The 25,358-nt window shown below is 40.9% G+C and overlaps 2 protein-coding genes across 2 annotated transcripts in view; both read right to left on the bottom strand.

Annotated features, from left to right (window-relative positions):
* The window catches only part of IMMP2L (inner mitochondrial membrane peptidase subunit 2), a 570,080-nt gene that overhangs the window by 460,968 nt on the left and 83,754 nt on the right, over nt 1-25,358 (bottom strand). The gene's annotated exons all lie outside the window — the stretch shown is intronic.
* Nucleotides 16,748-25,358, bottom strand: part of DOCK4 (dedicator of cytokinesis 4) — a 240,529-nt gene continuing 231,918 nt past the window's right edge. The window contains exons 50-52 of the mRNA XM_069851332.1: nt 23,535-23,648; nt 22,532-22,593; nt 16,748-19,422 (exon numbers count right to left, since the gene is read on the bottom strand). Coding sequence (XP_069707433.1) covers nt 18,997-19,422; nt 22,532-22,593; nt 23,535-23,648 — 602 coding nt within the window. The 3' untranslated portion in view covers nt 16,748-18,996. The remainder of the gene's footprint in view (nt 19,423-22,531; nt 22,594-23,534; nt 23,649-25,358) is intronic.

The following is a 25,358-nucleotide window of genomic DNA, read 5'->3' as shown; positions in this document are numbered from 1 at the left end:
TCAGACCCAAGATCCCCCTTGTAGTCTTCCATAGAAGGTTTGTACCTGCATTAGTGAGGGATACGCATAGGTGCAGATCTGCCATCTGAAAGGTGGCCCTTCCAGGTTCATACCGATGAGCAGGGTAGCTGCTTAAAAAAACCCAGCTTCTGCAGTTTCTGTAACATTCATATAAGACCAAAAACTAGCTAGTTTATGTCAAAAAAATCACCATGGTCAAGATGACACAGTGTGCCCAGCTAGCTTAGCAGTGTAGGCAGAGCACACGTTCTTTCTCTGTTTTTACTGACGGGGCCAGTAATGACTGTTGTAATCAGCATTCTGAGACTCGCTGATCACTGTGGGTGATTCGTGTCTGCTGAGAGGTCACACTAACTCTGAGATTGCCAGCCACTGTGTCAGAGTATCAATTTACTTTGTTTCAGCCTGTTAATGTTTACCTCTTGGGATAAGCAGGCACTGGTTTTACCCTGTGCAGTACTGACAGGTCCAAAGTGAGGACTGCCACATTCATAGCTCTGTGCTGCAGGAACACGCCTTCTCAAGAAGAGGCATAGATGTGACATGATGTATATTTACACAGAATTGCCTTCTCCTTCCTTCCTCCCTCTCAGGTCCGTGACGGCTACAACATGTCCCCTGAATGCATTTCTTTTCTTTCTCTCTCCTACCTGTCTTCAGTCTTTCAGGCAAAAAATCTCGATCCTTTACTCTTACAGCAGGCATCTCCCTCTGTTGCCGTAACAACAGGAGCAGCTCAGCTGTGCAAAAGGTAGCCAGGGCTGGAGTTCTTCCTTTCTCCTCTCACTGAAAATGCGTTCTTTCCCATCAGCTTAAAATGCTGATGGCAAAACATATTAGTCTAAGCATGGTCCTGTCCTGCTGGAAGGCTTGTACTCAAAGAAATGAGCTGCCTTGTATGCCCACTCTGCCATGTCTGCTTAGCCTTCTTTCTGGTACTCAGACTACAGCAATGGTAATGAAGGAGGGGCAGAACCGAGTACTGATACTATGCATAGTGGCTGGTATAAAGGAAAGGGGAGCAGGTGTCCATTTACTAAGCCTCTGAAGTTGTTTAATGGTTGCTAATTACTTATTTCCCAGGGATGTGATGCAAGCAGGCGGTACTTGAAACTTTTAGGGTTTGGTAATAGGAACAGGAGTAACAAGACCAAAAATCTCCTGATGACCATCAAGACTTTTTTCTACAGAAAAAAATATATATATTGCAGTATCTGTCTTTCAAGCTAAAGTCTTCAGAGCCACCAGCTAGAAAATATTTACAAATGGGCACCTCCTGTTCACTGGTGCAAACACAGGTTAGGAACAAGCACAGATTTCTGACACAGACTGTTGTGCTTAGCATGGACATTTGGAGTCCCTGAGAGTCTGCTCAGACTATATATGTCTAAAACTCCTCCAAGGAGTATGGACAGCTGCCAAACACTTGAGGCCATAACCTGGGCTAGATATATAACAACATATGACCATAAAAACACACATGGTGAAGAACTGGTGGATCTAATTCCCTTGAAATTCTTGACCTGGAGTTCAGACTTGAGGTGTTGACCTCTGCCCTCAGTAAAATCTGCGTGTTATCACAGATTGAAAAATACCACTTTGTAAAATGATAACACTTAAGAAGAAAATGGAACAAAAAGGGCAGTCCTGGGGTACCTTCTTTATGCAGAATCTTGCTTGTTGGCCACTTGACGCACAGGTATTTCACTGCACCACCCTCACTGCTGCCAGAGCAGCTGCTGTTGACCAAGGAAACAGTTACAGATTCTTCCCACAGACTGGGCCAGCAAAGTTATTCCACCGAGAAGGTTCCCTTCCAATTTAAAGTATCTGCATAGGAAGCCTTGCAAGAGCTGATACCTCCACTGTACGTGTCAAGCCTATTCTGGAAGATACCAGGTCCAGTGACTAGTCAGCCCGAACTGTTTTGATGAACAACATGAATAGCTGTGGCTTGAAAGTGTTGACCTTGCTGTTATGGAGTAGGATTCATGAAATCACAAAGAACAGCAGATCAAACAGCAGAAAGAGTTATGAGTCTTGTGTGTTGGGGTGTGGCAGTAGGAGACAGGCTTGAGCAAGTTGCTGTGGTTCTTTGGTATAGACAATCCTATGAGGAAAGCATGGGGCAGAGCTGAGGTAGCTTTTGTGCCCTGGTTAGATGGAGGGTCATGGCAGGGAGTTGCTGGTGCATGTGGTGTTATTGCAAGGGCCAGGGTTGCTCGTGCAGTGCTGAAGGCCACACTATGTTGCTGCTGTTCTCGTTAGCCCATTAAGTTTGATGAAGATACTAACATAATGTTGGAAACATGGAGTATGCTTGATTTCCATTATGGAGTAAGTCTGTGAAAGCCATCTGTGTTACCCCATCTTGAAATGTGTTGGAAAGCCTCTCTCAGTCACTACTCAAACTGAGAAGATCCAAAAATAGACATATGAGTTCTCTGCACCTGCTGTTTCTCGTAGCTCCGGTGTCAACACCTAGAGGACCTCATCGATATGTCCAAATCCCCCTCCTCCATCGGCCAGAGAATGTGGGGATGCAGCTGCACTGGGGGAAAGGCAGCCCAGTGCTACTTGGAAAGCCTGACGAATGGTACTGATATGCTTGGGCTAAGAGACAGTCCACAAACATGCAGCCATGCCAGAAGTTTCAGCATCAAATGATTAATGGTAACCTTATGGCCCAAAGCCTGAATGTTTTCCTTTTCCTTTCTGTTTTCTTCTGGAAAGTTAAGGGGTTTTTAATCACACTTCACCTCCACCACCACCAGCAAACACTAACACGGCAAATTCTTACTAGGTTGCTTCATTATCAGAATCTTCCTGGAAAACCTCATCTGCAAAGCAGAAGTCTCTCTGCCATCAACACAAGTAGATAGCACTGGCATCCTTAATTTCCTTTCTTTTAATGCAGAATGAGTTGCTGGTTTATCTATGAACATCCCAAGTCATCCAAGCACTGATTTCCTAATAAAAATGCCAGATTCAGCAGAAGGCTTTAGTGAGGTTGGATGCTGTATGTGTGGCAAGTATATAGAAAGGAAGGAATAAGCTTCCTGACAGGATTGGATAGCACCTTAGCTTACACAGTTAAACATGAGGCACTGTGCATGTTGCTTGTGCCACTGTTAATGACTATTGATATGATGTATGATAATCCAAGGATAACAGAAACACATGGCAGCCCAAGTCAAGTTGCACAAACGTGCAGGAGCTCCTTTAGCAGATTCAAACAGATCCAGGGGACCCTGCAGCTTGATGCAGCCAACTGCACAGTAAGGAGGTGCCCTACAAAGTACTGAGTACTACCAGATTTCTTTCCATTCCCTTGTAGCTGCCATTCAGGATGCCACAGGAGGTGCTGCAAGAGCTAATCAGTGTCAGGAGGACAGGAAATTGGCTTCAGGGATGCACTAGAATTGGTGGAGGGGCAGCCACTATAAAAAATTGTAGCTGTTCTATTATTTACATTGTTTGTATACAAATAGTTACAAAATACAGTTTTCTGAAAGTAGTCAAGCCAAACAAGCTGAAGCCAAATCTTTCCCTCAGTGCTAGTCTTCTGTTTCTGAAGTTTTTTTTTTTTCTAGACAAATTGTAGGTAATAGCAGGCTTTGGGATGGTCTTCAAGCAAATACAGAAGTGGTTCATACTGATCACAAACTCCACCCCCCACCAAAGCCCCACAAAAATCCCAAGTGAATGACATTGTTTGACTTACCATCAAGATCTTTAAATCTGTTTGTAAGATTGATATCATCCTGTCAGTTTTTCCATTCTGGTCTATGAAAATTGACATTTTTCCCTATGAAAAGCCCTACCCTTAATTACACTGCATTAAGTAAAATCAGCATGAGTCGTTTTAAATGAGAGAGTGGGAGCTGAAATGGAAGCAGGGGAGCAGATTGAGAGCTACTGAGACTGAAAGACTTAAAAGCAGAGGCTTGGGGAAATTAAACCAAGGCATGGATGCTGAAGTGTGTTGAAATGGCAAATAGGGATCTGGAGGAATTGGTAGGGGACAAGCGGGGGACAAGCAAGCAGACATATAATAGAGAGTGTGGGTGAGTATGAAAGGCAAATGGCAGAAACAGAGAGCCCTTCTATAATGGGCAGGAACAATTAAGCTGTATAATTACAAAATCCTGCTGCGACTGATCTCCTGTGCAGGTACTGAATGGACACGGATCCTGAGAGCAGCACTTTGACGAGTATGGCAACAGTTCCTCTCTATTTCCAGTTCACCCCCCCCCACACACCTCTGTCAGCAGCAGCGTATGTGATATTGTTTTCTGCGCAACAGCATGGCCAGCCATGCACACACACAACAGCACAAATGCCTGTTAACCAAAACCTTCCTGCAAGCAAACACAAGGCTGGAGGGGTATTTCCCAGTAAGCAGTCTGGCACTGGCAGTGGCAACATCAAATCATTCTGAAAATGTTTTCCTTACACGTGCCACGTGGAACTTGAACTTAACTTTTTTTTTTCCATTTACTGTTAATTGAGAAAACAAAATTCATTATTTACTGATGTATTTAAAATATATGACACAATGTTACAGAACAGTGGGTGAAGCTCTTAAGAGTCAGCATCTCTGTTTGTCTCTATTTAGTATTTATTTGGGGGCCTTGTTACAGGTTGTCAGGTCACCATGTTTTGAGCACATCTTGTTTGCTGAATCAATTTTACTTCTAATTGTATAGCCTAGGCTGAGTTAAAATGTTTTATAAATTAGATCAGCTCCTTCCGAATCCAAAAATTTGCAAAGAACAGCTAGCTGCGCTCTTTTAGAGCTGCATTTCTAAACCTCCCATGGGAAAAATCCCTTCCAAACACATGAAGTTAGAGCTAATAAAGGACTAAAGCATCAGATGCAGAACTGAGACACTTAAATCCAGACTTATGCTCCAAAACCCACTTCTCAGTTGTTGTATAACCTTGTAGGTAATTCCTTATTTGACCTGCAAATTCTTCGTGAAATCCTGCTTTCTTGCAAGCATACAGCTATGGTTGCATGTATCTAAAGCAAAGCACTGAACAAAACAGTCTTTTCAATATGATGTGAATTATCAGAGCATGACTTACACGTACCCCAAAGGATCGGGCTTCTCAAAAGATCTAAATATGGCTATTGGTTTTTGAATAGCAGTGTTTACTATACAGGCAGAATGTCATTAAGACAAGTCTATGGGGAAACAGAAGAGCTTGATCCCAGTTTCCTGCTCACCTTTTGGGTTTGGTTTCTGGAGCTCAGGAGGCCCTAGGCCTGAGCCATAAATCCCAGATTGAATGTGCTGTCTGGCTGCATATACAAGAGAGACACTGCTCTTGCTGTGATATAAAGGAAAATGGTGACTTATGCAATTTGTACAGCTCCTACTTCATTCAAAGTGCTCAGTGCATATTCTAAAGTTGCCTGCTAGACCTGAAGGACTGCAAAATGAATAGTTTCCAAAACCTGGTCGGGCTGAGATACAGTTCAGGCACTGAACCAGCCACTCCTGTAAAATTAATGCTGTGGTACTTTGTAGGAGGCAATTCTCAACTTCATAGCTGAACTCATGCCTCATATGTTATTTGGAAAGAAAGTTTGAGTCCTTATGGGCCATTTTTTGTAAGACACGCATTCTTAAAGTTAGTTTATATGAGGATAGCTGAGATGAAACACACACAGAGACATGTAAAATTTCTGGATGTACATAACCTGGCCATTCATCTGTTTGATCACTTTTGTCCATCCAACACACCTGGTCCATCCATTCTGCAAGGGTTGTGTCCTCTGGCCAGTCAAACAAACTCCTTTGTGTGAACCTTACCCATGCTAGGGGGCAGTAACAGGCAAAGGACATAGGATGGAGTTAACATTTTGGCTCACTCTTGACTCACTTTTGATCACACCTGCATACTGAACTGCGCTTTTTAACAAACTTGCCAGCAATGCAGATGGTATGTAGTTTCCAAGGGCACATAAACTGGTCAAATCTAACGCAGTGATCTGTTACTACTCTATATTTCAGTTCCCAACACTTGACCTTGAAGAAACACAAGACAGTATGCAAGAGTTTTCGTTCAATATTGAGGAAGGGTCGCTGTTTTTCATTGCTTCTTTGATCATTTTTTAAACACTTTCTAAACTCATTTTTTCATGTTCTAATCCTTACATTCCTGCATGAGCCACTGAAGCTGAATCTCACAGCAGCTTCATCAGGAACTGAAAATATCAACGTGAGTGGTAGAAATTAAGGAAATCCATGGAAATAATACTAAAACTTTTTCCAGATTTCAGTTACATAAATACATATATCCTCTTGCTTGAGGGCTAGCTCTAATCCCAGCTTTGAGTACCTAGCCATTATGTTTCTGCCTTTTTCCTGTGTCCTTCCCACCCCTGGGGATGCATTGCCTGAGTGAAGCATTCAGGGGCAGCTGGTCCTCAAGGTGGCCAGCCAGAGCTACCTGGTTTCCTTATTCAATACTGAAACTGCAGGGACAGCTGTGGTTGGAGCTCCACCGTTGCTGAGGATTGCATACCTCAGCGTGCTTAAGTTGAAGAGTACCAGGTGCTTTCCCGTATCCTGCACTGAGGACACGCATCTGCAGATACTCTTTTTAAGAGCCGCGTGTTGTACTTTGCCACTACTGGTGATATATAGAATGTCTTACCCACCAAAATCTGTACCCAGGGTGCTAAACAAGTTGTGCTAGCTGCTCTCTGATTCTGCTCCAGCAGGCAACTATTAAATGAAAAATGAAATTAGCTAGACAGACTGGAAGCAGGAATGTAATCACAGCTCCCAGGTTTGCACAGAAATGTGAGTGGAGTCACACTGAGTTTGAAAATACAGCAGATTGCTGATTATGTCATCCAAACTGGGAGAGCATTACTAGGAGAGCTTTACCCTGGGCTGGTAGCTTGTTACGGAGAAGCCTTTCACGTGCTGGCAAAGCTGTAGATGACAGAGCACTTACGGAGTATTTTCCAGTGGAGAGGAACTAACAAACACACCACACGCACAACAGCTAACTACTGAGACAGGACAAGACATGTGACAAGAAAGAACAAAATCACCTCTTCATTCTGGTGGCCTTGACAGTCCCAGACTTCCCAACTAGTATTTGACGTAATTGAAGTGTTACACATAACATCAATAGATACATGGTAACACTAACATAATTAATTTTACGTACTTAACATGAAATTTGGGAAGAGACTACCACTATACTACAAGTTTGCCCCAAGATGTGGTGTGGTCTCCACAGATGGATCTCTTTGTGGTGGTCTTCACGGCGGTTAATGATCTATCTGGAAACTACATATGCATCAGCCCCATACTGGCTGAAAGTTTTAACCATGGAACTATGGTTTGAAAGAGGCCGTGATGCCTCTTCTGGTTATGTTTTCTTGGTGTGCTGCTTTCCAGAAGGAAGGCCATGAAAACTCCAATAAGGTTGAGCACAGAAGATTTTCATGTGAGCTAAAAGCTTAACTACTCAGTATCATTATGATACAGGCATACCTTGGTCATGGCTGTTTGCAAACCTAGAGAATGCTGAATGCAAAGATATATGTTCCTGCAGACTTCTGAGTATCAGCAAAGAGGATGTGAGGTCAGGCCTTGTCCTTTCGGATCTCATTTAAAGACTGTGAATGACTGCATACATCAGATTTCAGCTGGATACCTATATCCCTTTGAATGCATTGTATTTGATGCATTGTATGTATTATATTCAATTAAATTCAATAGCCCTCTCCAAGTTAGCCTCTATTCTGTTCCAAGTTACATTGTGGTAAATCCAAAGTAACTCCACTGAATCTACTTGTTAAATCTCTCTTTTAATCAGATATGGATGACTGACTTCAGTTTTGTAACTAAGCCATAGCATGAACTATTTCTTCTAAAAAGAAATAGGTAGTTTGCATTAAGAATTCATATTTCACTTTTTTTTTTTCCAGGTGCCTGAGACCTAGGATTTAAGAACACAAAGAAAAAAACCAATCTCTGAAACATTAAATATGAAATTTCAGGCCTTTAACATACAGTAAAATATTTGTTCTTAGTAAAGAGTAGTGTAACTATCGTGACTGACTTAAGGTAATTTACAAACACTAAGGAAGTCAAAAGCCTGGAAAAAGACATGAAGTGACATATCCTCTGTGTATACTAGTCCAGTTTTATCAAAGTATCATGAATGTTTTGTGCAGTTAGTATAACAACAGCAAAAGTTTATAAGTCTTCGTTGAAAAGTGAAGCAAGAACTTGTCTTCTATCAGTTATAAAGCGAGCTTTCTTATGGTAAAGAAATTAGAGCATGAAATAAGATCAACTATCAAATTAAAATTCCTGTATTTTCTGTGGAGCACTGTAAATCATATGCACCGATCACCACTAAAGCTTTGATTAGGTGACCTAGTAGGATGTAAGCCATTAGATCTACCAGGACAAATTGTGTGTGTGAGGACAAAATATAAATTAAAGGTAATAAGTCTAAAATGTTTTTTTTTCTCTTTGTTTAGGAATCAGAGTATGTGGGAATAACATTTGTCAGGGGGCTTTTTGTTTGGGGTAGGCTTTTTCATCCTTTTATATGTAGTTTAGTGTGAAATCAGCATGGGATGGTGAACAGTTTTCTGAGTTGAGGACAATAAAGTGAAAGGAAAACTGCTTTTGCTTTTCATTTGGTTCTTGCAAATTGGGACTAAGTACTCTGAAATCTGTGGAACAGCATCCGGATGACACTGTAATCCAAACTTTTGTTTTCAAAGAATTACTCTGACAACCATTTAATGGCATAAACCAAGTTTTCCCAGGAATTTTATGCGTAGCACTTAATTATTGAATCTGGAGGATTTAGCACACAAAATGTACTTTTAGACCTCTCAATTTACTTCAGATTTTCCATTTGACAGGTTTTGTCCAAAGACAAAAAAAAATGCAGATTGTAACATGCCACATTGCTATCATTTCTTTCTGGCAGCTCAGAATAAACATGAATTCTTTTACTTCACATTTTTATTAATTGCATGCTGTGTATCAAAAAGGATTTTTGAAGTTCCAATGTGTAGCATCACTTGATTTCAAAACACATTACAGAAATAAAACACAACTACGTAGTAATTGCAATTTTATTGCTTCAATTCTCCACCACATCAGAGCATTTCAAGATTAGTCTATTGAAGATGATTGCCTCTGAACTATCTGATTGTAAATGGTTTAAAGAGCTTCCACTTCCACCTTGAGTATGTACCAGATCATATATATATTTTTCATACTACTATTAGATACCATGATCTAAGAGGAACTTAAAGAAAATTATTTAAATTGTAATCTGCCTAAAGCAAAAATATTTTAGGGAGCCAGTCTTGACATTTAAATACTTTTGTTCCGATCGTATGCAGAAATCCAATTATGCAAAGAAATGAGCAGCTAGTCCCAAATGTATAATGCATAAACCTACAAAAAAACAACCCCTCCTACTAATAAAACCCTAAATTTGAAGCAGTCCAAAGACATAAAGGAATGCAAGAAGTGGGAGTACAAGCACTGGAAAACTGTTTGTGCCTAAATAACTTTATAAGGTCATTAAAATAACAATAAGCTATTCTTCAACACACCCTCTTAACACCTTCATTATCCACCACCAATCTCTGCTATTTATTCCAAACATATTTAGAAAAAATCAGAAACTAGAGGCCCTCCACAACCTGTTTGAGCAAAAATATATCCATTTTGAAGAACTCAAGATCTTTTTGACCTGAAAATTATCTGCAACATTTTATTTTGGGTGCTGAGAACTCATACAGCAGTGTAAAGCAACTTAAGAACCTGATCACCAGGACCAGCCTCTCCTGTGGAGTCAGTATTTGAGTTGTTCTGATCTGTTGTTTTTCTGGCTCAGCTATGCTATGACTTCCTACTGGAAAGCAAGCTTAAGGATGGGAGCCTGCCCTTTTGCTTTCACTGAGCTATTCTGACTATGCTGTGGAGAAGCATCATTTAATAGGCACTTACTCAAATGCAGGCAAAGCAGGTGAGGCAAATCACTCATTCTTCCCTTGACTGCAGCGTGGCCTTGTCAGCATATTGCTTTCCAGGCAGGGCACGCAGAATAAGACACCTACAGAAGAACCAGGAAGGAGTCACAGCAATTTGTCTGCTCTAGATGAAAATAAAGCCAAATTTAACTATACCTTTTGCAAAGTGCCGCTGACTGCACTGCAGCCAGGTGAAAATTCAGCAGTGGGATTAAAAATCTGTCATTCTCTGACACTATTAATAAATTTAATTTTAGCATTGATAAGTACGTTGTGCAAGGACACATGGCAGGATGCTTTCTTGCCCATGAGATCCTGCCTTACTGGAGGAAGCTGCACATGTTTCAGAGCACTGGTTTTAAACTGGGCTCTCAAAATAAAGTTGTGGAGTGAGGCAAATCTAGTCAGCAGTGGGAATGTGCTGATACTTCAGGAGTGCAGCACAGATAGGTCTATATAAGTTTTGAAATTTGTTAATATTAAGTCAACAATAAATTCATAATATGGTTTAAACCAAGTTTTTTTTTATTTTGGGGAATAGGCTACTGTCTGTTGCCTTTTTTTCTTTGAAGACCAAGGTAGAAACCAGACAAAAAGTGTGGTTTTCAGAGCAAATCCAGTTTAATCTACTCACAGTATTTATTAATTTATGTATAAACTGTGTGTTGGGGAAAAAAAAAAAAAAGAGGTGTTACAGCCCTGTGTTCCACAACACACGAATTATCAAAGAAAGACCAAAACATCAAACCAGGCAGATGTTTTGTCTGCCCAGTAAACCTTTACAAAACAGCTTTCTGTTCTGCCAGCAGCAGCCACAGCTTTGGTTCCTTTTGTCACCCAACCAAAGCAACTTATCTTGGCAATTGTCATTTACTAATTAGTTTGAGTTACATGATCATAGCTGAAATTTTGGCAGCCTGTTTTGGAACAGATTTATTAATGATGGTCAATTGCAACCAGGTGGGATTTCTGACAGATGATTTTTTTTTTATTGTTACCTGACAATCTATGGGAAGGCTTCAATTAGATAAATGCAGTTAATGAGCTGCCCCTGCCATCTGCTGTCATTACTGCTGTTGCTTTCACAGTTTAGTGCCTGCTCAGAGTCTCCCAGGTCACTCCCTTTCCTTCAGCTCAGTGTGGAATACAAATCTCTCTAATGAGCCAACACAGTATTGAATTCCTGTCATTCAAGCTGTGCCTGGTTTCATCTAGCACAACTGCTGAAAGCTTGACTCGCAAGATGGGCTGGTGATATCTTCAATAAAAATAGCACCGAACCAGGAAAAGCTCACTAAAAGAATTTGCAAAATTCACTAACTTACCCAATTCCCAAGCTAAATAAATGTAGGGTTGGTGAGAATGATAAATAGCAATTTGGGTTTACAGTTTGACATTTTAAAACAGTTTCCGTGTTCTTTACAGAGCTGCAGCTCCTTCTAGGCAAGACAACGGTCTATAATCAGCTGACAGCATGTTGCGATAGTCAACTTTATACATGTACATCACTGCTGCATCAGCAAGGACACCAAAGAAGAGCAGGCAGCGTGCTGCAGTGCACACCTGTGCCCACTCCTCACCACATCCCATGTCCGTGCAGAAGCACTTTCCCCAGCAAGATGGATCTCACTCACTTTTTTGTCCTCGTGCATGGGCTGCGGGGCCAGCAGTGAGTGGCGAGGCTGTGGAGCTCCTTCCAGCATCCCTGCTGCTCTGCCAGAGCTGCGCAAGAATCTATGGACCTCATTCCATTGAACTGCTTCTAGAAGCCATCGTTTCCCCATGTGTGAGCTCCTTTTGCCTGCTAACTCCTCTCCACTCACCTGTGCCAGCCACAAAGCCCCCAGGGAGACCAGCAGGTGTGGCCAGCACAGCTGCACTGTGGGATTCATTCTGAAAAGGTGATACTTCTTCTGTCTAATCATCTAAGGCACTTCATGGAGAAATCCATACAAGAGAGACATGGGCACACTGGAGAAAGTTCATTGAAGGGCCACGAAGGTGATTAAGGGACTGGAACATCTCTCCCTTGAGGAAACGCTGAGAGAGTTGGGACTGTTGAGCCTCTAGAAGAGAAGGCTGAGGGGAAATCTCATCAATGTATAAAAATACTTAAGGGGAAGAGAGGACAAAGCTCTTTTCAGTGGTGTCCAGTGACAGGAGCAGAGGTAATGGGCACAAACTGAAACACAGGAGGTTCCCTCTGACTAAGAAATAACTTTTTTACTGTGAAGGCTAACAAGCACTGGCATAGACTGGCCAAAGAGATTGTGGAGTCTCCAGCCTTGGAAATATTCAAAAGCTGTCTGGACATAGTGCTGGGCAACTGGCTCTGGGTGGCCCTGCTTGAGCAGGGGGCTGGGATAGATGAGCTCTGTAATTCTGTGAAATGATTCTTTGTGCCTTCAGCCAGGAAGATTTGGGCATGGAGGAAAGAGAAGCATGAAGTAAATACCTCCCTTACAGAACAATCAATGAACCTCTGTCTCTCAGTGGCTATTCCTTCATGTTCAGATACTTTTGAGGTGTCACAGCAAATGCTGGAGATACTTGTGTACTTGGCTTCATTCATAAACACAATATGCTCCCGGGAGTGCTGTTGGCTCCTTTGTAGGATTGGGAAGCTACTTTTAATCTACATTTGAGCAAGTAGTAAATTCACAGTTTAGAACTGATCTTTACTCTTTGAAAGTTTGAGGTCAAGAGCTAGGGAACTTCTCTGAACACAACTACCTCTGAGCTAAGAGATCATATAGCGCTGACCACAATCTTTTCTGGTGTCTTCTTTCCTCTGCTTTTCCCTTTCTTTGGACAAGATTGGGAAAAAATAAAACTAAACAAAATCCACCTTCTCTTGGTACAAGAATAAGCCTACATGGACACTAGAGAAAACCACTCCCCAGCATTATCTCACACATAGGGGAAAAAACCCCAGTAAAATATGTAGTAAAAAAATCCAGGACTTGTCAAAAAGTAGCAGATATTCTAGAAGTAAAAATACATCTTTATAACCTGAAAACCAATTTTCTCACTTTTTCTCCCTGGTTGCTCTTCTGTAGACCCTGTCTGCATGTTCAAAGTAGCAGGTTATGACTTGCTTTGATTTTGCTTGCTTATCATCATGCAGCTCAGGTTTTACAGCTATAAAAACTCCACTGAATTATAGCTTTAGGGGTATTGACAGGATGTGCTTCAGTTCTGAGACAGAACTTGGAGGGAGGACTACAGATGCAAGAAAACTCTCCTTGGCAACATAAAAAAACCTCTGTCCAGTCTGCATAATCTTCTTTTGCTGCACATAATGGCTTGAGACGAGCACAGCACAGTAATATTTGTTGCTTCATCTCCTAAAGCAGTAGCTGGGAAAAAACAAGCTTGAGTTTATCGATGTGTTTTGTTCATTGTAAAGTGTATTGTGGTCAGCATTGGACGCTTTTATTTTCTTCAGGTGAGATTAAATTAATTAGATACTGTGTGCTTTCGCCCAACTCCTCCTGGACACACGCCAGTTTCTAGAAGTGTCAATAGGAACATTTGCATTCATTTTACCGGGTGTTCTATCACATCCTTGAATTTACCGCAGCACCACATTGCCAAAGGTCAACTGAATGTCTCAACTAAAGCACACGGCGGTTAGGCGGCAGCAGAGGTGGCTCCAGCCAGCACACCTGCAGCAAACCTTCTTAGAACAGATGGCAGAAATGAGACGGGCACGGGAGCTCAAAGAGTGTGGGCAGCTGGCTCTACAGAGCTCTTTGCTTTGGCTCTACCAGAGCACATTCAAAGTATAAGGACAAATCATTGCATACGATTCATCCGTTGTGTAGCAGCCAGCCCAAAGACCCGGAGCAATGGTCTCTCAAGTCACCTTATGCTTAAAGTCTAGATTCAGCATTTGTCTGCTCCCTATACAGCAGGAGTTAGTTGTCACCTATCATGTGCTCAGTAACCTTCTTATAAAAAGAAAGAGCTTAGTCCCTGCTGGATATTGCCTACACCCCACCTTCAGGTTTTAGTAAATTAGTTTAATCCCTGTCCTTGAGCTGTCGCTATGTTTGTTACCGCAAACTTCTATGGGTGCTCTACAGGTAAATTTCCACCCCCACTCACGCCCAGCTTTTGTTACAAAGGCCCTTGTGATCCTCTGCCTGAGAGTAGAAGCCTGTGCTACGTCCCCTTCGGGCTGCGCTTCTGAAATATTCCCCATGGGAAAGGCTGAAGCAGCTCCTCACTGATGGCCTTTCTTTTGAAAAGCAAGAGGAAACACTTCAAGGGATGTCAGTGAGGCAAAAGGAAAAACAGCAGCAATAGCAGGCTGCCACAAACAAGCAAGAAATATAAAACCCAAATTTCAGCAGCTTATGAGCTTTCAGAGTAGCCATTTCCTATGAAATCTGGACATAGATTTTCTCCCTGAAATACAAAATACACTATCAATTATACACCATAAGATAAGAAAGAAAACCTGGTTAGCAAAACCAGAGAAATACTTTGCAGAGCTTTGCGATTTAGAAACTCTTTGTCCTTGCAGCTCATGGCAGTCAGAGTTCTCTGTCCTCTAGCAGCTTTCCCCTGGTACGCCACAGCAAAAGAAGAAAAGCCCCACCACAAAGCTTTTGCAAAATAAAAATAAAACCCCAAACACCTGTTTTTTGTGAGTGAAAACACACCGGGTTAATTCTCTAGCCATTGAGGGTTTTGCCTCAGTTTCATTTGTCATTTTTAAACACTTTTTTTCACACAGTTTACCTCCTTTTCTCTTTAATAGTCTTCCTGAAACAATACAAACCCAACATCAGTCAATTAGAGAGGAGCTATAAGCTGCATCCTTAACACAAGTTCTCACCCGCGTAAGTTTGCCCAGTGGTGCCTGGGAGGCTCATCTCACAGGCTCTGTCCCCGCTGGTCTGCAAAGCCATTAGCCTGTCGTTACAAGCATGCCAAGTTCCTTACTGAGCAATCCAGTCTTAAAAAATATTTACTGCTTTTTCTTCAGCAGCCTTATTTTACCACGCAGGAAGAGTCACTCCATCCTAATGCTTAGTGCCCATGTGAAGAATGCAACACTAAACCTTCCATATTTCTGAGGCTTGCAAATTTTTGTTGTTTAATCAGATTTTTTTTTGAGAATCATAGAATCATAGAATAATCAGGTTGGAAGAGAACCACCAGATCATCAAGTCCAACCATTCCTATCAATCACCAATCCATGCCCCTCAGTGCCTCATCCACCCGTGCCTTAAACACCTCCAGGGAAGGCGAATCAACCACCTCCCTGGGCAGCCTGTTCCAGTGTCCAATGACCCTTTCTGTGAAAAATATTTTGTTAATGTTACCCAAGGCAACAAAAAATAAATTTTTTTGTTAAAAAAAATAATTTTTTTTGTTAATGTTACCCAAGGCAACAAATCATCCTAGCTTCCTATATGAAATGTATGTCAAAAGTTGAATTAAAACGATAGGGAGAAGATAAAACCAAATTAAATTAATATGGAAAGCTTTTTCCCACAGAATCTAGTTCAAGGTCAGAATCTCAAGGGCTCCAGTTGTGAATGTCCTCTCACACTGTCTCAGCAGATGGGGCTTTGCCCTTCAGCAAGCATATGTCAAGGCTCTACCTGGATCACAAGGGCATTGAGGGAAGACACCACCAACAGAGCTCTGGAGCAAAGAGCTGTGTCTGTCAGCGCCTGGGGTTGTTGACACTGTGTTGCTATGTGCCTCACTGACCACAGTTGCGCTCAAAACAAGATGCCTTATACCTTGGGCATCAACTCCTGCCTACTGGCATCTTTTTGCTGAGTCACTGTCGGACAACCCGTGAACAAGGTCAGGCAGGAGGGCAATGTGCCAGTATTCATTGAGAAGACAAGACCTACACATAGCTACACCTTGTTCATTATCCGCACTGCCCCAAAACCTTTACTATCAAGGGGTAACCACCTTCAGTACACAGGCTACAGGCTATGATATGACTCAGGATAATTGAGTTCACTCACGCTTACAGAGTGATTAGCTTATCATGAGAACTGGCCTGAATTGCATCATTTCAAAGCTGGCCAGCAAAGTTTGCAGCTGTATCTATGGCATCCCAGGGGTACCAGCATCTCAAACGCAGTATTTGAATACAAGATCATCCTGCCTATTATACATACATTGGTTAATGTTCGAGCTATTGAGTAGTAACAGCAACTTGTTCTCATAAGTCCTCGTATATCAGCTTCTGAATTACTCACTGTCATCCAGAAAGTGATAAAACTACATTTATGAGTAATACATAAAATTCAAACAAGACCTTTATTTACATTAGGTTTCCAAGCGCTGGGTGTCGCAACATACATAATAAAATTTCATACTACATTTTTTATAGGAAATCAGGTTGAAAGACTGATCTACAGAATCAATTTGTCAAAACTGGCTAAGCAGAAAATGCATCAGCTCGGTTTTAGAGTACTCTGTCAATTTTACATCGTCTGCTATCCTTCAGAGTATTCCTGATGTCACGGTTATAAAAACAGAGCACTCATGCAGGTTAATTTACAGTGAACTCTCCTAGTAAATTTTACATTCTTCACTTGTTCAGAAGAGCAGGTCAATACTCTCCGAACTGTCTCACAAAGCAATTACGGATCCAAATGGGGAGAAAACTAGATGCATCAGGAGATTTTTAACAGAAAAGAAACTGGATTTAGCAAGACAAGGAGTCAGAACTTTAACTCCATGACAAACTGAATTATAATCTCTCATTCTGTAGAAAACAAGCTATACTGTAAAGACATATTAAGTCATTTTATTCCATATTAACATTATGCAGCAACCAATATGAGTGTCTAGGTAAACAGAAACTTCAGGAAATGTTTTGCTGCAAAGCTGACTTCAGTAATGCAGGCAAAGGATAAAGTCATCAACTTTGCTCACTGCCAGAAATAATAAAAAAATGGCTTCAGGAGCAAATAACACTGATTCATATTGTGCTCAAGCACTAGTCAACGAAATCTATTGAACTACACCGAGGGGTGAAAAAAAATAAAATCAAAGCAGCTTTGTTATCTTACTTATGACACCTTATTTAAATTTCAGGCATTACCTCTTTATATCAGCATAAATACGTAGCCTTCTACACCTTTTATGATGTGGTTACAGACACAAAAATGTTATAGTAGAAAGCAAGAGCTAGTTCAAGGAATTTCAGACTTTGAAATCAGCAAGATACAAAGCTAAAATTCATATGTTCCTTTTCAAGTTATGAATACTTTCACTAAAACATAAATATTTTAACATATATTAATTTTTTCTGACATTCAAAATTGTAAAGTCAATATGGCAGAATTATTGTTAAAAGCACATATTTACAAATATTTTTTTTCATACATAAAGTATTTGGCATAATTATAACAATCTTACTGCATACACAACTGTTTGCTTCTTTTTCACATAATGGTACACTCCTTATTAAAATTTACCAGTTATGTACAAAAATACTTGAACATTTATTATAGAAAACTTCTATAGTTACCATCAACAGCTTGTAACTGCTGAAGGTTTAATTGAGAGAATATAAAAAGTGGTCACTTTCTTCCAGTTAAACTATCAACAAATCAAACACACAGCTAAAATCAACATGAGCTTCCCAACAAAAGAGGGAGAATATTTTTAACAACATGATTTAAAATGCAGTTCACACACCTGTTCCCAAGCACATGTTAAACAGTCAGTAAAAGAAAGAGGATACAAAAAATACATACAGAAGGTGCTTTTTTCTCCCCACTCCACATTCTTACGGCTTGGCATTAGCTTTCCAGAGCTCTCTACAGGCCAGTTGCTAAAATACAACCCATCTCCTACAGTAGAGATGATGGTGATGAACTCAAGCTAAAAAGCAAATCCAAAACCTGATTCCTCCGGTACACACACATCCAAAGAGCTGTTCAGAATTTTTGCTAGTTTTTTACAGAATTATTAATGACCTTTGCAATTAGGTTTTGAAAATTATTGATTGACGTCCAGTACTTTCTATTTTTAAAAATGTGTTCATTTAGTGTATTGCCTTGGTACTAGTCAGTACTGATTCTTCTACACAAGTTAAGTGAACAATTCATTTTTACCTGTTTCATACACAGATTGTATTTTAGGGTGAACTTTCAAAAACAGCAGAGAACCTCCACTAGCGAACTGCTAGCTCTTTAAAAAACAAAACCAAAACAATAAAAACAGTTAACTTGAAGCACAAAAGTAAATTGCACCTCAAAAAGAAAATGATGCGTCAGGTACAGTAAAACACTAATGGCACCAAAAAACTTACCAAGATTCACCAGAACAGTGCTGTATGCTAAATGAAATGCAGGTATTTTTTTCCATCTTAAAAATAACATAAAACAAATGAGTGTGTCAGAAATTTCAAACCACATTCTTACAACAGTTATCTGCAGTATAACTTGCATTATGTCTCCATTTTTCACAGACGTTTGAAATGACCAACCTCTTCATTGGATAAGAGAAACAACTTTCAGCCTACTTGCAGAAACATCCTAGTTCTACAGACTACTTTGTTAGAAAGCGTGCACTTATCTCTAGTAGTAAAGATCCAGTCAGTATATTCTGTACTTTGTAAGAAGCATTCAGCTATCTCGGATGAGAGCTGCAGGGTTTTAGATTTAAATTTTAAATAAAAATAAAGTACAAGTAAAAGCATTTATCAGTATTCACCACCACAAAATTAAAAAAAAAAAATACCTCTCATTCATGCTTCCTCTAATATCTGTCAACCTAAATTAGTAATTTAATTTCAAATGTGCAACATAATATTAATAAGCATTTCAAAGTTACTCAAAAGAAAAGGTGGGCAAAATATTGAAGTGCCTAACTTCACCGTTTTTAAAAAATATTATTTCTTAAACAGTAAAGAATTGGTTGCAATTAAATATAAAAGTGGCTGCCTATAGCTGAGAGACTTTGCGAGGCAGAGGCCTGGGCCGGGGCACCTGCTCAGTCCTCCTGCTGCTGTTTTCCAGATTGTTTGGCCGGACCAGCTGCGGCTTGGGTGGCAGCGCCGGTGGATCCGTGGCGGGTGGGATGGAGAGGCTGTGAGGTAGAGGAACGGGGCGTTTCAAAGTCCGCTCGTACACGCTGTAAGGTGGCGGGGTTTTGCTTTCTTTTCTCACAGGCTCCTCAGAAACACTGAAGGTTGGGACACTCGCTGTCGATTCGCTGCCTTGGCTTTCAAAGCCTGATGTCTCTGATGTGCTGCATCGGCTGAGCGATGAGATGCCGCTGCTGTAACTCCCCGACAGCACCGGGGAGTTGGATATGAGCCCCGAGGAATGATACTCGACTGGAGATGGTGTGAATGATTGCACAGGCGCCTGCTTGAAAGAAAGGGCAGAAGAAGAATTTACCTGGATTAAACGAGGGAGAGCATTTCTTTGCTCAGATTGAAAACACAGCGATACAGCACAAAGATTCTGAGGCTTAATAAATGTAGACGTTTGCATCCCTGTTTAATTAAGATCCAGTAAGAAACCAATTTAAAGCTCATTTAAAGAGTGCCTAGGTACACCTTAAACAGTGCTCATGCCAGTAATTCACGTAAGTGGAAGTAAAACTGTATTTAAATGCTATCTTATTATCATAGCATAGAAAAATCTGGAAGCCTTTAAAATGCATTTTCAGTTTTCTAGCTTTAACAGAAACACGTAACCCACGTAGCGTATAGCTAGTGGAGTCCTGCCCCCTAACGCCAAAGCAAAGGATGTGCATTCCAGTCCTTGCTACTTGAAGCTCTCCTGTTCCAAATTCATTTTCCAAAGCTTTTCCTCACAGCTCTAGTGCACTGACATGCAATGAATAAGTGCATATACATCGTGGCATCATCTCCGAGCGCGCCATAACCCAGTGTCAGAGGTGAAACACCGAGCAGATGCCGAGCCCCGTTCAGGCTGCAACTCGTCCTGCTGTTGGTGGGCAGAGTACAAGGCGTCTCTGCTGCAGGAGCATCTTGAACCGCACTGCTCCCTCCTTCCTCTCCCCATCTCCCAGGTGTGACTTGGACACACTGAGCTGCTTGCACAAAACACAGACCCCCAACGGGGGCCCCAGGGACGAGGGTCCAGCGGAGGGCAAAGGCTGCAAATGGCAGGTTTGTGGGGGGAAGGTGAGGGACACGAAGCTGAGGGCCCAAGTGGCAACAACAGTATTGATGAAGAATGAAAGGCAGGGCCAGTAAAGCCCTACCTAAATACATTGGGCAGTCCTATTCTCATGAAGTAACTTCAACTGAAAACTGTAAAAGGTTAGACTACACTTTGCCGACTGAAAAATTTTTGCAACCTATCTCATTTTGACTGGAGCCATCTGAGACAATCTAGACTTAATGGCCTCAATCGCTGGCTAGAAAAGGGATGGAGAAAATGCATTAAAGACAAATTTCTCACCCCAGTTCTTGTTAGACTGGTTGGCGCTCAGCTGCTCAGCTTGAGGTGAGAGAGTGTGAGCCAGGAAAAGGAGAGGGGGCAAGGGTGTATGGAGCTGGCTGCACTAACTTTGTGCTGGTGAGATTATCTTACTTATTCATGTAGGACTGGATCCACAGTGCACTGAAAGCAATAATAAAAAAATCTTCATTTACATCAGTGGGTTTTGTAATAAGACGGCCTCCTCTGGCAGCACGTAACAGTTGGAAAAGAGGCTAAAAATTTAGTCCTGTATATGGCTAGGGAAAAGCAAAGCAAGTTTTATTTAAAGCTCAATACATTTCAGACATGTCTAGAAGCTTGTTTAACTACTTCTTTCAGTTTCCATTTCTCTGCATGTGAGGAGGCTGCTGCTGCACTCCTACACCCACAAGCATCCAGGGTCAGGGTTTTCAAATAAATGATGTAATGATGGTTCAAGTTCCAAGAACGCTTGACACTTGGGTTAAGAGACCATATGTAAGACTTAGGACCTTTCTTTTTGTCATTCAGAACAAGAGCAAATACATGTAAACTCTGTTTGCTTCAATTTTGGAGCTGAGCAGAGTTCCCGACAGCAGTGCACACTGCTTGTACCAGTAGTGAGTAACAGTCTGGGCACCAAAAGATTCTGGAAGTTCACGGATGCTTGAAGTGAGATCCAGCAACTCTCAGAAGTATTGTGAGCCAGCACTCCTCTCCCAAGAAGCCATCCAGACTTTGGCTGTACAATGCTTAAATTCTGTCCAGGCCTTTAGAAGAAAATGTTAGGACAAGCTTCAAGCATCCCTAAGAATCATCAATACCAAGTCCATTTGGGAACAAAGAGTCGCTCACCTTTTGTGCAAGATCCTAATGCTCTGAAGAGCTTCCTAGTAAGCAGTTAGTGCAAAACCTGGGGTCAGTGCTAACTTCAGCAGAAGGTAAACTGTGGTAATAGGACTGCAGGGCACTCCAGTGGCCAGCAGCACAATTGCTCTGTGATGAACCTGAACCACTGTGCAGCCACAAATGGACATGTCACAGGCCCATGAGATGACAAACAGGAGAATGACCGCAAACTGGTGATTAGGGACCTCATGGGGAAAGGAGGCATTTTTGGGTGCCTCTTTCCTCCTCCTCAGGAGATGTGTAGCTCTGCAGCATTAGTTAGCTGAGGGAGCACCAGTCATGCTCCTTTCTATTCGCTGTCCTTCCAGATTGCTGCTCTTTACAATTCTAACATCGGAATTCTCTCTGATTCAGTGGTGTGGTAAAGCCTATCCCCAAGACTAACATCCAGTCTCTCGATACCAGAGTTCACCTGGAACTCACAAGCTCTGTGTTCTTGTCCACCAGTGCTGCATAAGACAGATTTTCAGTCAACTTTTCCAACAAATAAGCTGTTGGGTAACAAGCGGGTACCAACACACTCAAATATCTTGAAATAGAAATTAATCCTGCTGAGTTTAACCTAGATCCCCAATTACTATGGGTGTTTAACTGCCAGAGGAGAACGAGTACTTATTCACAGCCTGTGCTTCACATTTGCTTCAAACTACTTCCAACTTCTTACACAACCTCCCTGGATTGTTCTGCAGAGGAAGTGGGTATTAAAAGGACTGAAGTAGCAATTACTCTCTAACAGCTCTGGATGTTGGAGGAGGAATGGGTTGCACAACAGGTTCTTCATAGCTGGCAGCTCCCCTTTTGCCACTGTTTGAGAGAGAATTCTGGACTAGGTGACCACTGGGTGCCTCTTAGATTTATTTCTTACCCTCCATTTTGTTCACTCACTCAGGTGAGCTTGATTATCCATGTAGGTGAGAAGTCTAATATCGAGAGGCTAAAGATTCTGAAGATTAGGTTTCTTGCCTGCAGTTTTGAAAATGTTCAGAGCCACTGTAACTCTTATGGCTACTTATTATCATGAATGGTTTTTGTATAGACATATGATAATTAAAGGAAAATATAAAATAATGTATCTACCCCACAACATGTACCATCTGCCCCACAAAGGCAATTCACTGCAATAAGACAGTACCTTCATTGGTGATCTGCCAGCAGGAGATGGGGAAACGGAGGCTATGTGTCTTGCTGGTGATGCTGTGAAGTTAGAAAGACTTCAGTACACTCTTGGCATTACAGTTTTCACTACGAAATATTTCTAAGCGGACAGGAGATCATTCAATACACAAACATTATCTCCAGGTCCCTCTAAATACTTGTCTGATGACAGCTAATTGTTCTAGATATTTTGTTTATTTTATTTTGTTTTCAGGATAATTGTGCAGTACAACCAGTGAAATATGAGATATTTCTGCATCCACCTTCCCCAACAAATTTTATATCACTGTAAATTGGTTTATATCCTACCAAATGATAACAGAATTTTTAAAAAGTCATTATAACAACTTTCCCCTCCTCTTTTTGCTCTTCTCTTAGGAAATATATATTTGTTTGTCAAATAACAAAAAGGGCAATACATAATATACTTATATCAAGCATTCACCTGTAAATGTACTGTAAACGGGGCTGAACATACTTTGATGCATAATTCTAAAACACAAAAGGTGTCTCCACTCCCTTAAAAACAGTTATATTTATAGAGTCACTTAAGCAGCCTTTCCTTTAAGCAGACATTAATTTTTGAAAGGCAAATTGCTTATAATAACAGAACTCACGTACTTCCCTGATTGCTGTGCATTTTCTTGCCAGTAAGATTCCTCGCAGTTATTGATTATTTCCAAGTGCTAACATCCAATTATCATAAGATCAAAAGATTAAATTGATCATCCTCCCTAAGATCACCATGAACACTCTGAAAATTCAGTGAAGGGACAGAGTATTGCAAACAGAATGGTACAGAGAACATTGATGAGATGAAAATACCTGCACAGGCAGTTCTACAGCCTTCCATGTAAAGTAATTAAATAATAAATTAACCTGCCCAAGAAGTTAAACATTAATCAGAGCAGAAAGAATCTTAAGACCTCAAATAAATAACATTTTTATGGAAGCCTAGCATGAAATGCCCTTTAACTCACCAGTCTGTGCAGGTCTTGGTGGTACAGGAGGAGATATAAGCTTTCCACTTTCTGATGAGTTTCTGGCTTCCTTCCCACTGTCCAGGCTCCAGCTGCTGGGAGTGGTATTCACAGCTGGAAGAGAATAAAAAAGCTGGCATAGGCATCAACACTTCTAGCTCTCTGACTCGCCTTTATCCATGAGGGTAAAAAATACACAGAGTGAAAACATTAAACAACTTAACAAACATGCCTGAAAAGCTCTTATGATTACATATTGAAAAAGCTCTTTCAAATTACATTATTTGAAAAGCTCTTAAATAATGGCTGCCAATCTCCTGGTTGCCTGATGTATGCATCTGGTCCTCAGGTCAGTTTGCGATTGTATAGCAGTTGGGACCATCAACAACAGCAGCAGCTGAGACAGCACTCTGGTGCACGGCAAATCCAGCTACAAAGGGAGATAAGCTTGAAGCCTGTTAATATAATCACTTTATCTTTGCACCAGACTCTTCTTTGAAAGTTTCTAGGCAGAGGGGAACAGACTATTCATAAACTGTTTCCATTAACTCATTTTATATACAGGAGTGACTAGAGAAAGGAACTGCCAAATTCTGATCGGCCTCCCTCGGAAAGCTTTCCATGCAAAGTCTTTTGTTGCTTACATAGGCTACAAATTCAGAACTGAAATTGGAATCAAAGTGTCTAGGGGGGGTGAGTGAGGAATTAAGAAATCACTGTGGACTGAGAAAATTTATATACAGTGTTTGTACCCATAGTCAAGGAGCTCTGCTTCATCATGCAAAATTACTATCACCGTGACATGCATAAAACTGGCTGTTGTATTTGTCTGTGTTCATCAAATTCCCTAACTTTGATTGAATGATCCCATAAGGCCTGGAACAGCTTCCTTAATAGAACTGAATTATCTCACTTTTATCAAGGACCCACCAATATTAGAAAGAAGTCAGATAGGCAGGACAGAGCATTTAATGCAAAGAGGGCAAAAGTTAACTTAGAACCTATATTTTTCTTACACATCCTGTAAAATGTGGAAAAAAATCTGCTTCAAACCTCGCTGTTCCCCCTAAAAGAACGCCACCAAAATCCCATCACTAAAATCCACTCCACTTCCAAGGCCTCAAATATCTTGCCTTGCCACGACAGTTTCCTTCATGTCCGTTTGTCTCATTTGTGGGTTGAGAACTACATGCAAGGACTCCATGTTCATTTACAAAGATAAAGTGAAAAACAAAGTATTGTTGCGAACTGATGGTATCGATTATTGCCATTATAGCAACACCGAGGGCTCTCAGAAGGAATGCAGTCCCACTATACTAATACTTAATAAAAAAAGGTGCACTACAAATATTAATATTTGGTTTGTACATCACAATATTGTTACCATATATTGCACATTAGTTGACCCTGAGAAGAGTGCTCAGAATAATCAGTTTTCTAGAGTATAATTTTGATTTTTTTATTGCCAAAACATGCAATAAATTGTTTGCTTTTTATTGTAGGCTGTTACCTAGCAGTATGGCTTTGCCCTCATCCTAAAAACGACTTGGCAGCAGACCTAGGTACTTTAAATGCCTGAATCTCTTAACAAGCCAATTTTTCTTTAAAGTCATCCAAGCAGGCAGTTCTTTGGATTGCTAAAGTCTCCAGAAAATAATATTTATTTTAACAATTCTGTAATGTACTTGGCCACATAGGCCAGTGGAAAAGTTTTGCCATTTTCCACGTTAAATTATTTAATATATTTTTTTTCAGCCCTGTGAAAAATTCCACCCTTCAGCTTTCATAAAAACTTGGACACAAAAATACTTAAAAAAATCAGCT

This window comes from Phaenicophaeus curvirostris, chromosome 1 (assembly GCF_032191515.1).
Source record: "Phaenicophaeus curvirostris isolate KB17595 chromosome 1, BPBGC_Pcur_1.0, whole genome shotgun sequence".
In the NCBI taxonomy this organism is placed as follows: domain Eukaryota; kingdom Metazoa; phylum Chordata; class Aves; order Cuculiformes; family Cuculidae; genus Phaenicophaeus; species Phaenicophaeus curvirostris.
This window is presented reverse-complemented; position numbering and strand designations above follow the sequence as displayed.